The sequence below is a fragment of the Stenella coeruleoalba genome (assembly GCF_951394435.1).
Source record: "Stenella coeruleoalba genome assembly, chromosome: 17".
NCBI lineage: Eukaryota > Metazoa > Chordata > Mammalia > Artiodactyla > Delphinidae > Stenella > Stenella coeruleoalba.
The window spans coordinates 6761784-6777734 of record NC_137163.1 but is presented as its reverse complement, the minus strand read 5'-3'; the positions used below and the strand labels follow the sequence as shown (position 1 = coordinate 6777734).

The 15951-nt window shown below is 45.7% G+C and overlaps 1 protein-coding gene across 7 annotated transcripts in view; it reads right to left on the bottom strand.

Annotated features, from left to right (window-relative positions):
* Nucleotides 1-15951, bottom strand: part of ZFAT (zinc finger and AT-hook domain containing) — a 376612-nt gene that overhangs the window by 220806 nt on the left and 139855 nt on the right. For all 7 annotated transcript variants that reach the window (XR_013824727.1, XM_079902395.1, XM_079902396.1 and 4 more), the window contains 2 exons: nucleotides 9368-9486; nucleotides 2470-2596 (listed from right to left, as the gene is read on the bottom strand). Coding sequence is in view for 6 of the 7 variants with exons in the window: in XM_079902395.1 (XP_079758521.1) it covers nucleotides 2470-2596; nucleotides 9368-9486 (246 nt within the window). In the remaining variant the exon portion in view is untranslated. The remainder of the gene's footprint in view (nucleotides 1-2469; nucleotides 2597-9367; nucleotides 9487-15951) is intronic.

Sequence of the window (15951 nt, the reverse complement as noted above, 5' to 3'; positions counted from 1 at the left end):
CACAAAGCCAGGGCTCAAGCCCAGATGTTCTGAATCCAAACTTGTTGATACAGGACTGCCTCTCAAAACAGAAACTCCTGAGAAGCACCAGCTATGACGTCAAACCACAGAGCTGGTTCTCCTTGAGCACAGGCATGGGAGGTGGTCAGTGAGCGTGTGCCAGATACATTACACAGGATACGGCAGAGCACCAAAGGGTGCTCAGTCATCAAACCAGTGGGCTTTAGAATTCTAAATTAATGTAAGCTGAGGATTCTCTTTTAATCATCTCAAAAGACTGTAATCCATATCATCAGGGCAGCTACTGAGTGTACCCTCTCACTCAGCTCTCACCATCTGCTTGGCCATCTGTGACTCTCTGGAACACAGCACTCTGACCCTGATCATTACTTCACTAAGAGGGAAACTACTACCTGATTGATCTCCAGGCTAGCATAATATCATGAAGTCTCCACCAACGTCTACATACTCCTGGACGACTTTCTGCAGGCCACGTTCCAATGCAAATCAGTAAGTGATGAGGGAAGGGAATTCAACGTGTTCTACACAGAGGGTAGGACATGGCATACGACTGAGGCAATGACATTAGCACCTGTTCACCATGCACCAGCCTAGCATCCCCTACACACACCTATTCACACCTACACACACACTCTCCTTCAGCAGGGGGGCGGGTTTCAACTCTGCCTTGCAGCCAACCACTCTAAACATCTAAACGCTAAACAAAATACTGACCTTAAAAAATGTACTGAAATAAGATTTTAATTCCTCATCCATTTACTCCCTCGATGACCATTTATCAAGCCCAAACTGTCAGCCAGGAACATGGTTCCCAGTGGGATACAGCAGGGGTCCCCAACCCCCGGGATCTAATGCCTGATGATCTGAGGTGGAGCTGATGTAACAGTAATCGAAATAAAGTTCACGATAAATGTAATGCGCTTGAATCATCCTGAAAGCATCCCCTCCCTCCATCCTTGGAAAAACTGTCTTCCACAGAAATGGTCCCTGGTGCCAGAAAGGCTGGGGACAGCTGGGATACAGACAAAGATCTAACGCTGCCTCCCCCCACCCCTTCCGGGCTCACAGGTGACTGAGACAGACCGTAAGCAAATCATACAGCCCCTGGTCGGTTCCATATCAGGGGGGCGACTAGGGAGCTCTGTGGGAAAGTCAGGCGGGCTCCCGGGAGATGACACACCATCTGAATACTGAAGACGAAGATGTGTTCGCCAGAAAAAGTGCTGTGCGGGGAGGGGAACAGACCAGGCCCCAGAGGGCACAGGAGCGTGTGGGTGAGAAACACAGCTCACGCCGAGAACGGCAGAGTCTGGCCCAGGAGGGCACGGCTCCAAGGTGGCCAGAGATGCAGCGCAGGGAGGCCAGGGCCTAGAGCAGGTGGCCCGAATGCCGAGCTGCAGAGTCTGCCGTGTTTCCTAAGAGCCAGGAGGAGATGCCGAGGGCTGAAGGAGTGAGTGAGTGAGCGCTGGTGGGGATGAAGATGGACAGGCTGTCCTGGCAGGGCTTGAGCAATCACTGAAGTCACTGGACATGAGGAAGGAAACACGCACTGAGACATGGCGTCAGCTCTGGGAACCGCACCAAGAGCCGGCACCTTGACGCCCCATCTGCAGAGCCTGCTTCTCTCACAGGCTGCAGAGCTGTCTCCCGAATCCCCCGGTGAGCACAGCACCGGCAATGAATCTTCCCCAAAGTGACCGGCCCCAAGGGGTTTTCTGCATACCCTTCTTACAACCTGGGGTTTAGGGATGTAAGAGCCGGATGAAATGGCAATTTCCTGTCTCCCATCACCAGCTGACTTCACTTATGCTTCCTCTAATCCCACTTGCTTGACCTCTGTCCCCCAAATACCCAGAGGGCTGTGGTACATTATATTAACTCGTACTCCTTTCCTGTTTGGAAAAGAGCATCAAGGAAATGTTTTCTAAGCACAATGCCCCAGTTGCCACTAGGCTGGCACAGTGGTTTGTTTTTTCAAATTGATCGAACATTTGAAACTGATGACATTTGACATAAAAATCCTGACTTGGGGCTTTTCAGAAGAACTGGGAAGTGGGCAGTCCCAACAAGAAGTCAGGAGACCTCGATTCCAAGACCAGCTCCAACACCCAACAAGTGGACGATCCTCAGCCAGCCGTCACAAGGAGGCAACCTTCCGCATCTGTGAAGTGAGGGCAGCAGAACCTGCTTCTCCCTGCTCTGAGAGGTGATCCTACGTGTGAACACCCGGCAACCCCGTCAGGCGGCACCACGTTGGCTGGGGCCCTGTTCTAGAACACTGCAGGAGAGCTCCACCTCCAAGCCTGACAATGGGACCGCTCCAGTGGTCAGAATGCAGTGGAAGGAGAGCAACTGGCAGACCTAATTCATCCGTAAAGTCATTCATTCAGCGTGTCTATCAAAGACCAGTTCTGAGGTGTCAGAGGGAGGCGGGGGGCACGCTCTCACCACTGTCTGAGGTGTATCTCAGGTCCTGGAGGGCAGCCACCGCTGCCTGTGTGCCCTGGACGTCCTCTTCGGCTTCGGTGATATGCAGGTACTGGGTGGAGGGCTCCTCCGGAGTTTCTGTTGCTGGCTAAATAAAAACACAGCATCATCCATGTGACCTTCTAGAGGATCACCTATTACCCAGAAGTCCCAGGATAATGGATTAAGACAAAACAAATGCACATAAGCAATGCTTTTGCAGCAGCTCATTAAGCAGGCACCCCTGAGAAATCAGTGCTCCAGTAAAAACCTACTTCCCGAAGACAAAACTTCTCTTTGCAAGTGCCGAGACTTTTTAAAACCAGCGTCGGTGGAAAGCTTCCTGCAACACGTTCTTGCCGTAGGGAACAGAGTATGCTGTTCATAACTAGAGATGACACACGCTCAGAGGTTCTCGTGTGTGCTCTTCTGCTGTCTCCTCTGCTCTTCCCATGGCCACCAACACTGCCCTTATCTCCCCTGTGCCCGGGCCTCCTGCCGTGAGGAAGGCCGAGAGGAAGGCACAGCAGTGGTGACGGTGGAAGGGAGGAGAGGACGGGTAATCACATAACACTCGGCAAGCTTCGAGCACGGGTCCCGGCACAGAGCGAGATCTCGGCAAATCTTAGCTACTCATGCTGCTCTGATTATAGGAAGGATATGAGAAATACAACTGACCAGAGAAAATACAGCTGTGCAAAATCAGGACTCATGAGAGTACGAGAAGCTAAAGAGACAGTCACAGGTATCTTATACCTAAGGAGAGAAGAGGTGGGATGGAATTTTCACAAGAACTAGATATTGATAATCACCTCCTTCTGGAACTGCAAGGCAGGAAACATGGATGTCACCAATAAAGAAGAACAAAAAGGGGATTTTACATACAATTTATAGGAGCCAAAGCGATCACTCTCTACAAGCACTTATCAGTTACTCACACAGGTTCAGAATAGAATGTGATTATTCTTTTACAGCCAAGTGGTCAAGTTCATTTAGGCATTTCCAGCCTGACATTTAGTAGACACCCAATAAATGTCTGATGAATGCATAAATGAACAAACAGAAGCATATTTCCTTTTAAGTACCATTAAGCAACACAGTGGCCAACACTGACTGGATCCGACGAATGGCTTAGCCTGCGATGAACAGGATGGGCATGGACTGGCTTCCCCTCTTTGGGGTGCTCTTTGTAATAACCATCTGTGGGAAGGACAGGGCTTTACAGGGCATTCCTGGGAGGCTGGCGACAGCCCAGCTGCTGTTAACAGGCAGCTTGTCGTCACACGGGGACCACCCCCTGCCCAGCTTCTTAGCTGCTCTACTGTCTCACTTCTGGAGTCCAGTGCGTGGCTTGGTGTCAGCTATTTTTATTGAGTCACAGTTCTGCTGAAGGTGTCAGGATCTGTAAGGAGTGAGACCTCCAGAGGAGAGCGCCATGACTGCACTAACGAAAGTACCAGCTGGCCAGGAGAGATGGTGCTCTACATCAGGAACTGGCATTCCCATGTCTATGTGTAACAGAGAGCAAATCCTTGCAAGTATGAGCTTGGAACACCAGAGGGCTGACTGTTTCCCACAGATGAGGATGTGACGTTGATGCTGGTGGCACCACCACCTCCAATAACCATGCCATTTACTGTAGGCCTACTGGGGACTGGACAGTAACCCCGGCGTTTTATAGACAGTGCTTTAACATACTCCTTAAATTTTCTTATAGAAAATGTCAAACATACACAAGACAGAGAGGTGAACTTCCGTGTACACATCACCCAATCTCAACAACCATCACCTCATGGCCAGTCCTGTTTTGCCTATCTCCCCATGCACTCCACACAACTGTCCTTTGATTTTGAAGCAAATGTGGATGTCATATCAATTTATCTATAAATATTTTAGAATGTATCTGTAAAAGGTAAAACTCTTTCAAACCATAACTACACCACCACCGTCACACTCAAAACACTTAATAGGGCTTCCCTGGTGGCACAGTGGCTGAGAGTCCGCCTGCCGATGCAGGGGACACGGGTTCGTGCCCCGGTCCAAGAAGATCCCACATGCCGCGGAGCGGCTGGGCCCGTAAGCCATGGCCGCTGAGCTTGCGCGTCCGGAGCCTGTGCTCCGCAGCGGGAGAGGCCACAGCAGTGAGAGGCCCACATACCACAAAAAGAAAAAACAAACAAAAAACCCACACTTAACAGTAGTTCCTTAGTATCTTCACATATCTAAATGGTGTTCTAATTTCCCCAATTACCTCATTTTTTCACAACTTGTTCTACAAATCATATTTAAGTAAGTTATTGAAATCCATATATTAGAACTGACTGATAAAAGTCTCATAAGACTTGTATTTATAGGCTCTCCCTCCACTCTTTCTCCCCTGCTTATAGTTTTGTTGGGAAAAGTGGTCGTTTGCCTTCAGCGTTTCCAACAGTCTGGGTTTTGCTGACTGCACCAACATGGAATCATTGAATATGTTCCCTTGTCCACTGTATTTCCTGTAAACTGGAAGTCAGACGCAGAAGCTTAATTAGGTATCAGTTCCCTTTCTGGCAAGAAGGCTCCACGGGTTAACACAGTGTCCTTCCATCAGGAGACACTATGTCTGAGTGTCTCTGTTTTTGCCATGTTGGCATGACATCAGTGGAGGGTTGCAAAATGGCAATACTGTAAATCTTCATTTGTTAGCTGGAGTACTTCTATAAAAAACGTCTCTTCACAAACATTCGGTTACCCTGAGATATAGTTTATTTAGATGAGGTAGAAAAACTGTTTGATTCTGAGCCTTTATTTACCAAAACAGAGTTTTATTTATCAAAATAGAGTCGATTCCCTAATATCCTACAAAGGTGACTAAGGATTTTTCTCCCAGTATCATTATAAACTCATGGATTTAAACACACTTGATGTGCTTCACTCCAGTCTGTAAACACTAACAACAGCCTTGGAGTAACAATATCAACCCTACCACTGACGGTGGAATAACTGAAAACAGGACTTTTTTGCAGTTCTTTTTGCCCTTAGGTTATATCCCACTAGGGAGGAACAATCAAATTTCTATCTTAAAGTCTCTTGAAATAGTCCTTCTCTATGTAGTTCTGCCATCGTTTTGATATATAGTTCAGATACTTTATTTCATTCTATTCTCAATTTTTAGGGCTAGGGTTTGCTTTTTAAAGTGTAATTTTGTTTTTATTATTACATAAGAAATGTATTTCTTATATTTATATCAGAGTTCCAGAGTCAAATCTGCATAGTCGGTCTCTGCTAAGACAAGTTTAGCTTCTCTCCTACCCTCTCCATCTTATCTCCCTGCCTTTTCTACCTGTGCTTTCCTCCCTTTTTATAACTTTTATTTTGAAATAATTTTAGATTTACAAAAGAGTTCCAAAAAAAATACAGAGACTTCCCACATAGCCTTCATCCCACTTCCCCTAATACTGACATCTGCTGTAACCATGGTACAATGATCGAACTAAGATATCAACATTGGTACAATACCAGATTCCATTGGCTTTTCCACTGGCATCCTTTTTCTGAGGACCCCACAGTGCATTGAGCAGTCACAACTCCAAAGTCTCCTCCAACCTCTGACAGTTCTTCAGACACTCCTGAAGAGAACTGGTCAGGCATCTGGCCATCCACATCATCACATCAGCTGGATACGTCGGATGGTCTCCCATGATCAGGTGGAGGCTGAGGATGTTTTGAAGAGCACCACGAGGTGACTGCCCTTCTGATCACATCGTATCAGGGGGTACATGAAGTCACTACGTCTTACTACTGAGGATGCTGACCTCCATCACGTGGTTAAGGTGGTGCCTGCCAGGTGTCTCCACTGTAAAGTTACTACTTTTCCCTCTATAATTAATAATTATTTAGGGGGAGATACTTTGAGGCTACATAAATACTGTATTTCTCCTTAAACTTCTGTCTAGTATTTCTAGCATTCATCAATGGATCTTGCCTGCTGCAATTATTACTGTGGTGTTCCAATGGTGATTTTCTATTTCCCTCATTCTTTCTACATTTATTAATCAGCATTCTTCTGCGGGGAAGAACTGTTCCTTCTCCACCATTTATTCAATCATTTATTTATGTCTGTATGAATGCAGAGATATTTATTCTATTCTTTCAGTTTTAGTCCAACACCATCATGAGTTACTTTGTTACTCAAATTGTTCCAGCTCTGGCCCGTTAGGAACTCTTTGGTTTGTCTCGTGTGTCCTTTCGGCATGCCTCCATCTTATTTTTGTGGAGCACGTTGTTACTTTCTAGTACTGCAAAATGCTCCAGGGTCAACTTACATAATTTCTGCCTCAGCCCTGGAATCAACCACTTTTCAAAGGGACTCTGGTTCCTTTTGTTGGATTATCCTGAGAATCCAAGATCTGGATTCTAGGTGTACTCATTGCCAGCGGCATGTCACTGCTTCTAAGCCCTCTAAGCACGAAAAGCTAAGAAATACATGTATGTATACTAACCGCGTATACACATATATCTGGAATTATTTCTACATCAATCTATTGGTGTACGCGCGCACACACACACACACACACACACACACAAAATCTATCTACATGTTATATATAACAGTGCTGCAATAAATAGCCTTGTGCAATCACCTTTCCTCATGTTTTTTTTTTTCCCCCAGTATGCGGGCCTCTCACTGTTGTGGCCTCTCCCGCTGCGGAGCACAGGCTCTGGACGCGCAGGCTCAGCGGCCATGGCTCACGGGCCTAGCTGTTTTGTGGCATGTGGGATCTTCCCGGACCGGGGCATGAACCCATGTCCCCTGCATCGGCAGGCGGACTCTCAACCACTGCGCCACCAGGGAAGCCCCACCTTTCCTCATTTTTGTCAGTATAACTTTGGGATAATTTTCTAACGGTGGGATTGTCTAGTTAATGGAAAAAGAAACACATATGTAATTTTAGTAGATACTGCTAAATTCCCCTTCATAAAGGTCACATCGTTTTGCATTCCCACCAGCAATGCATGAGAGTGCATATTTCCCTTCAGCCTCTCCAGCAGAGATGATGTCAAAACTTTTGGATTCTTGCCAGTCTACTAGGTAAGAAATTCTATCTCTGTCAAGTTTTACTTACATTTATTATGTGGGAGGTTGATCGTGCTTTCAGATATTCAAGGTCATTTGCATTTCTTTTTCTATGAACCTTTCTTATCTTTCGCCCATTGGGCTGTCGATCTTTTTCATCAGTATTTCTAGAAGCCTTTTATAATGTAAAGATATTCACCCTTTTTTCTATGATATGACTGAAAATATTTTTTTGGCATTTGCCCCTCTACTTCTTGAGTTCTTTTACATAGTAGTTTTAAATTTTTTTTACGTGGTCAATTTTTTTTCAGTCTTTTCCCTAACTGAATCTGGATTTTGAGTTACAGTTAGGAAAGTTCTCCACACTCCCAATTTATAAATGAATTCACTTATGTTTTCTTCTCGTATTTGTGAAATATCTCTTTTTTTAAATCTCTGTTCCTTTGCTCTAGGTTCTCTCTATAGATAACTCATTGACTATTGTATATTGATGTTTTAATCTGCTGCTTATTGTGTGTAGTAGATTTTCAAAAACATAATCCTGTGTCTACAGAGATACTTTATTTCTTCTCTTCGATTCTTATGTCTCTATTTACTCTGCCTTTGTCCAACACACCAGCTGAGGCCTCCCACGTGATGCTAAAAACCAGAGCCCCTGGGGCACCCTCATCCTGTTCCCAACTCTAACAAGAAACCCCCTAGTCTAGGATGACAGCTTTTGGGCTGAAACACATACATTTTGCTTTTCATCTTAAAGATGTATTCATCAAATTCTACTTTATTGACTGTTTTTAATCAATGGATGCTGAATTTTGTCGAATTTTCATAGATGCCTTTTCTGCATCTATGAAGATGATCATTTCACTTTTCTCCCTAGTCCTCTCATTATGATGGGCTACATGGACACATTAACACATTCCCTCCTACTGGACAACCCTTCCCCTGAATTCTGGAACACTTCTCACATTGTCATGATGTATTATTGTTTTTCATGGGGTGTTGGATTTGTTTCAAAGCCCTTATTCTTAACTGGAGTAAGCCCACTGGATACTCTAATGCCCTAGAAAGTTCTCAGGAAGTGGTTCTCAATTGGGGGTGACTTTGACTCCTGGGGCACACTGGCAATGTCTGTGATAGTCTGGTTTTCACAGCTGGGTATGCGAATGGATCCTAGTGGGTAGAGGTCAGTGACACTACGAAACATTCTAAAATGCACAGCACAGCCCTCTACCACGAAGAATTATCCGGGTCATAACTTTAGCAGGACTCAGTTTGAGAGGCTCTGTCTAAGGTAAACTGCAATCTGGTGTGACCCCTGGTACTTGAGAAGAGAAACAACTATTGGCTTTTAAAATACAGCTACTGGCTTTTATATAATTCAGTCAGGAAACTGGTTCCAACACCTGAGGGGAAAACAAAGGTGACGGGTAGAAGCACATGCCTCCGGTGGAAGGAGAGGAGGGCCTAGAAGCAGCAAATGGGCCCTGCCCTGCCCTCTGGGTGAGGACTGCCAGGATACGCCCTGTGTGCATTCTGCTTTCAGATGCAACTTCTAAAACTCTGAATTCGTGATAACAGAAGTGAAAATATGCACGAGTCCAACACAGACGTTCAGAAACCAGCCTAAACGCAACCCAGAGTAAGAAGTCACATGCGTGGCCTGGCTCTCACCCAGTGGCACCCCTCAGATATGAGACAGCGTTTGAAAAGATTTCCAAGTTTCCCAACCAGAAAACCCACTGCTCTGAGGAACTGCACTGGGCTTGCCTGGTTTGTCATCTGCGTTTAGGAAAGGCACAATCGATACCATGCTTTTAAAAGTACCTCCCACTTGGGATCTCCTTCGTTCTCCACCAACTTCAAGCCATGCTTGTTCTTCAAGTGCCTGTTGAACTCCCATTTGGTGCCATAGACGAAGCTGCACACAGGACACTTCAAACAACCTGAAAGCACAGACACAGGTAAAAAGAAGCATTCACAACACATGAATTCTGCCTTGCATTCAAACGCTCCAAATCTAAGGGATGTATTTTTTGTCTCCAGTACTCACTTTCAATCCAAGCTTACCTTAATATTAAACAGAATAGCAACAGTATATGTGTTTTTCAGGGCAAAGGTTTAAAACTTAATGCATTTCTTTTCTTATTAAATGAGAATTTGCAGTGAGCCTAATACACACGTAATATTTTAGGTGCCAGAGAGAATTAAGATGAGTAACATAATTCCCTTGGCCAAGTGGCTGAACAGCTTAAATGATTTTTCCATGTTTTTATTCGAAAATAACAAATCATTTGGAAAGCAAAAAATAACTGAAGGACAATGGGTGCTTTTCTCAATCTCCTTCATCCTAAAACACTAAGACCAAGGGCCAGATTCTCAGTCTCCTTCACATCAGAAGGGGAGACAGTGATATAAATTCCCATGTAAATATCCCGCTAAAGGACAAATGAAAAAGCTGGTCACATCCTGAAATGTCACTATTTATTTAATTGATTAAATCTTACACACGGTCCAGGAAGTCTCTGGATGCTTTCGTTAAGAGAATATAAAACTGTAGGATAAAAAAAGAAGAACCAAAAAAACCGACACACAAAGTCACACAAAGACTATCTTTCTAAAATTATATCAGAAGCAACAACTAAATTAGGAGCTGGACAAAAATCACTTATTTATTTGTCTGTTTATATGAAGTAGAGTTGATTTACAATGTTGTGCTAGTTTCAGGTGTACAGCAAAGTGATTTAACAGGCTGTGCTTCCAGAAGCAAACTCTAGCCCCTCAGGAGGCTAACTGTAGTCCCGGCATCAGGCCTCCAAATCTACCAGACATTTAGCAGGCCAGAGCCAGGCTAAGTGCTGGCACCCTCAGGTGTGCACCCTCAGCTGGCCGGGGCAGTGAGATGGGACCACCAGGCACCTACTGGTCTCCCCGCAGCCACTGTTTGTCTGCTCTACACCCAGCACACAAATAAAAACTCAAACAAAATTACATCTCACATAAGTGTAAGACCCTCTACTGCCTTCCCATCACACCCAGAATAAAACCCCAGCTCCTTGCTGTGGCCTGTGACCCCAGTGGCCTGGTCCCTGCCTCCCTCTCCAGGCTTGTCCCCTCCCCTTCCCCCCCATCCTCGCCTTTCTCTGTCTTTTGCATTCCCCAAGCTCCTTCTCTTCTCAGGACACCTGCTGCTGTTGTCAGTCTGTCTGCTGACCCGGTCCCCTGTCTCTGCTTGACCTGCTGTGCTTCCCTGTGCCCTCCCAGCGTCAGTATTTATTTCTTGCTCACTGGGGCACTAAGGAGGGAGGGAGAGGAATTCTGTCCTCATGACAAGGTGTCAACAAATTATATAAGAACTAGACAAATCTCATGGTACACATCACCTAATTTAAGTATCTCCTAGATGCAGCTGGGATGTGCTAGCTCTCCTGAATCAATTCCATGTCAGTGACTCTCAGAGAGCACCGTTCTGTAACCGGGGTTTCCTGTCTCTCACCTGAGGTGGTGGGCAATTCCCCAGAAAGTCATGAGAAGGAACGGAAGCCAACCCAGGTGGCCGACAGCACAGCCCCTTAAACTTTCGGCCTCCCACGCCGGGAGGGCACAGGAGAGCACAGCAGGTCCAACAGAGACAGGGACCAGAGTCAGTGCAAAGACCAGCAACAGACACCAATTCTGAACTTCCAGAACATTCTACAGAAAAGGTAGCTCAAACAGATGCTTGTTTTCTGAAACTCAAATACACTGCACTCTTTTTTTAGGCAAAATCAAGTGGGCTTGCTCTTTCTTGCCCAGAGGATAATTAAACTTACTTTTTAACCTTCTTTGTTATTGCTTATTAATCATCTAAAATGAAATATTTTCCTACAATCATCTTTTAAAACCCTCCAAGGTATGAGAACCACTACCTTTTCTTTTGGTTAAGCTGACATTGCTTCTATAAAGACTTAATACGAGGCAATGAACACAAGCAAACTACCTAAGGTTAAATTTAGGCTTTAAAATGAAACTGAAGGTTCCTTCTGGGCTATTCTTTAACAGAAACTAATTTAGGGAGAAAAACATCCTTATATTATGTTTAAATTAAAATTAATATGAGAATGCCTCCACATTAATTAAAACGTCCGTCCACCTTTGCCATGGTGGCTTTAATTAAAGAACAACAAATGGAAATATGTAATCTAGACCCAAGGTGTAACTATGCCAGTTAATTGACATTAAAGCTGGGAAATATTAATTTCCATTTCAATTCATTAAATGCTTAGGCCACACTCAGTAAAGGTCACGGGGAGGCCTGCTGAATTTGCTTGCAGCATCGATATTAAGTGTGCACCATAAAACCCTAAACATCCCCCCACCGCCCAAGTCGCAAGTTCCTCCTGAGGAAAGACAAACCAGGCCAAAGGATAGAATTTCAGGAGCAATTTTAAAATTCCATCATGGAACCCTTTGTTCTTTTTGGGATGCAGTATATTCTGGAGGAATTTTGAGCATTAAACTATTTGCACTCCTTTGCAGTGGCTGACATTATGGAAAATTCCATTTCATTTTCAGTAATATAACTCCCAGAATGGCAGGGGACACCAGGTTGGACAGTCAGAAGACCTGAATTTGGCACTTGCTCACGTGACTCAGAACCACTTCCTTAAATTCTCTGGGTCTTGGTTTTCTCTTCTACCAAGGTAAAAATGCTAAAGCCTGTATCCTTATAAAAGGCAGCGAGGTCAGCAGAACAATGGGCCCTCCAAAGATATTCACATCCTAATCCCTGGAACATGTGACTATGCGACCTCCCATGGCAAAAGAGATCTCAAAGGTAGGATTCACGTAAGGATCTTGAGATGGGGGATTATTCTGGACTATCTGGATGGGCCTAATGTAATCACAAAGGTCCTTCTAAGAGGGGAGTGGGAGAGCAGATCCCAGTGACGTAACCTGAGAAAGACTGCTGGCTTTGGAGGACGGGGCACGAGCCAAGGAATGTGGGCAGTGTCTAGAAGCTGGAAAAGGCAAGAAAACAGATCCTCCCCTAGAGACTCCAGAAGGAATACAGACTTGTTAGCAAACTTGACTTCAGCCTGTGAGACCCATCTTGGACTCCTGACCTTCAGAATGGTAAGATCATAAATCCGTGTTGCTTTAAACTACCGCCAAGTTTGTGGTCATTTATTACAGCAGCAATAAGAAACTAATACAGGCACTCAAGGGTAACTGGACCAAAAGCAGCTTAATTATCAAAGGAAAGTGGATACAGAGTAATTTGATTTTATTAACAAGTGAAATACGAAATCGGACTTGGGAAATACTGCAGAGGAAAAACCAAGTGCATTTGACTATAAGCCAGGCTGATGTTCCAAACCCCAGTGAGGAACTGGTAAACGGAGCTTAAGCAAGGTCTCCCCCATCCCTCGTGGTCCCCTCACACACTCCTCAGAATCTTGGCATCTGAGATCCAGCACACCCGTGGTGAAAGCCAGACTCTGAATCAGGACCCCGGTCTGGCTTGACCACCGGCTCACTTTGTGGCCGGGGCCGGTCCTTTTCCCTCCCTACGCTTCCTCATTTTAAAATGGAAATGATGACGCCAACCCCACAGGGCTTCGTGAGAGAGAAGATAACATATAAAATAACAACCAACAACACAGTGTAGCATCACAGCACTGGAAGCACCTGCCAATAATGTATGGGATCTAGGCCCTAATAAAAACAATTTTAAAATAAAAATGTCCAAAAGTCAAATAAAGGACTTTGGGTTAACTGATAGTTTCTGGATTTTCTTCTATACTGTTTTCCCTGAATCTGGTGTGAATGTACATCTAAGGTACGGATGTACACGTATTTATACTTTTCTAATACAATTGTTCAAAATAACGCAAAGATCTTAGCAGATGCCACAAAACTAAGCCTTCTCCTGGTCCGCTTCCTCACATCTTATCTTAATTACCTACCCTTCCTCAATGATCCCCTCTAACGGGGAGCCTGAGTTAAGGCACACCACCCAGGAGAAGCAGATGATTTTCCTCCCATGAGCAGCATGGGGCCTGTTAAAAGGAACGTGTACTTTCTGTTAGAGGATAAGAACACGGAGGCACTGCCCAGCCTCTGTCTCCAACCCAGGCAGGAAGGGCAACAATGCTACCACAGCCCAGTGCCTTGCACAGTGTGGGACACATGAGGGGCTCAAGGTGCACCATGAAGAAGGACTTTGGGAATAAACATGATAGGGAATTGGAACCATTTATCAGGCACTTGTTACATGTCAGGCATGGTCTGGAATCTTCAAGGATAAGATCTCACCTTTGCAACCTGATGCTCAAAGAAGGTAAGTAACTGGTCCAGGGGCCACAGTGATCACAGACCCGCCTCCACGGTCTGTGCTCCTAACCCTCCGCTCGTGCCAACTGCCTGGGGCGACTTGAAGGAGGGCCTTGAGGTCACCGGAAAAGGACCAGCCCGCTAAGCCCCATCGTTAGCCCACCGTGAGCTCCAGGAATGAGCTGAGAGTTTGTGACACTTAGCATCAAAGCATCAGATGCCTTTCACAACCTGTGATTTAGTGAACCAGCTCCTGAGCTAGCTTCATCAGGGGCATTTTAAAAGGAGGAAAGGGGGCAGACCCACTAAAGCGATACAATGTGAAAAATGTGTATTTTGTGGGAAAACGCCTCGAATCCATATTAATGAACAAGTGATGGGCTGAGAAGAATAAACAAGAGATTGTCTGATCTGCTTTCAAAATATGAGAAGTACATAAAACATAAGCAGGGAATAAAACACTTAAGTAGCATTGAGTACAAGTCTAACTGCCAAAAAGCACTGGAGCCCGAGGGGACTGCTGCCTCCTGATGGGGCCCAGCTGGCATGCGGCTGGAAGCGGCACCTGTGCCCCCAGGACCAGAGGTGTGCTGGGGCCGCTGGAACCATCTCTTCCCAGCTCAGCGACCTCACACTGGAAGCTTAAAATTGGCCCTGGCGGAAATATGCACGGCACAGAAATTGGCAAATGCTACGAATCAGGTTCCCTTCCCCCTGCCCCGGGAGAGCCAGCTGGTAAACACTCACAGAACATGAGTGGATGCGCTAGCAGCCCCCATTCCAGAGCTCGCTGAAAATGACCCAAACTCTGTGGAAAACACCATGTGCCTTCCATCAGAAACCTCAGCCTATTCGGCCTTCTTCCCGCCTCTCCTGCAGTGCTGTGCACGGACACCCTCCCCAAACCCCTGAGCATGGGGGCAGGAGAATCCTTCCCAGCAATTGATGACTCTGCCTGTGTCACAGTGCGACACCGTTTAAACACAGCTGATGGACAAGGAGTCCCTGCATTGGTTTCAGGAGACTAGCATCGTTTTGATAAAACTGCATTTTATTTGTGGGTTTTTTATCACATCATCATTTTGACACATATTCCTCTATCTCAAAACAAGAAATTATAAAGTCCCACAAAGATATCTTTTGAGGAGTGATGTGAAGACGAAAATAAAACCAAGTGGGGATAGGGAGAATTACATGGAATTAATCAAAAGGAAATGAAAAATTCCAGTGGTACCAAACACCTCATCATTTCCAAAGACAGTCATTTTATCCAGCTCCACTTTCTCCCTGTCTCCTTCACTCTCCACAGCGAGCGCTGTGTGCTCTTGAGATCTCTGAGCTGCACTCACAGTCAACTGGCTCTCTGCTTTCAGAGACAGTTTTCCCGCCAACACACAATGGCACAATGTCTCCTATGAGCCAAGAGACATTTAGTTGCTTCCTTCCACAATATGTCTCTTAAAGGGGGGCACAGGAAAACTAAATAAACACACACACACACACACACACACACACACAGGCCAAAAATAACCCTGCAAAGATTAGAAATAAAACCCAGATCCTGTCAGGGAATGCCAATTGATTACAGAGAGTCTTGGAAAGTTAAGTGAAAACTTAGGGCATGAAGCAACTTGACCTCAGCACATTTTCTGCAAGGCAACGATGAAAGTTTGGAAGCATGGAGCTATGACAGTGTCATCAGTCAGATCCCCACGCCTGTCCCAACTGCCACAGTAAACGTCTATTTCCTGCCAATCCAACCCAAGAGTGTGAAGGATGCTAGAACGAATCGCTAGCCCGCTACTCCAATTATTTACTGTGACTCTAAGGCGATCTATCCTCTCCTCTGTGATTCCTACACAGGGGAGTCATCAAAAATGATGCACCAGGGCTTCCCTGGTGGCGCAGTGGTTGAGGGCCCGCCTGCCGATGCAGGGGACACGGGTTCGTGCCCCGGTCCGGGAAGATCTCACATGCCGCGGAGCGGCTGGGCCCGTGAGCCATGGCCGCTGAGCCTGCGCGTCCGGAGCCTGTGCTCCGCAACGGGAGAGGCCACAACAGTGAGAGGCCCGCGTACCGTAAAAAAAAAAAAAAAA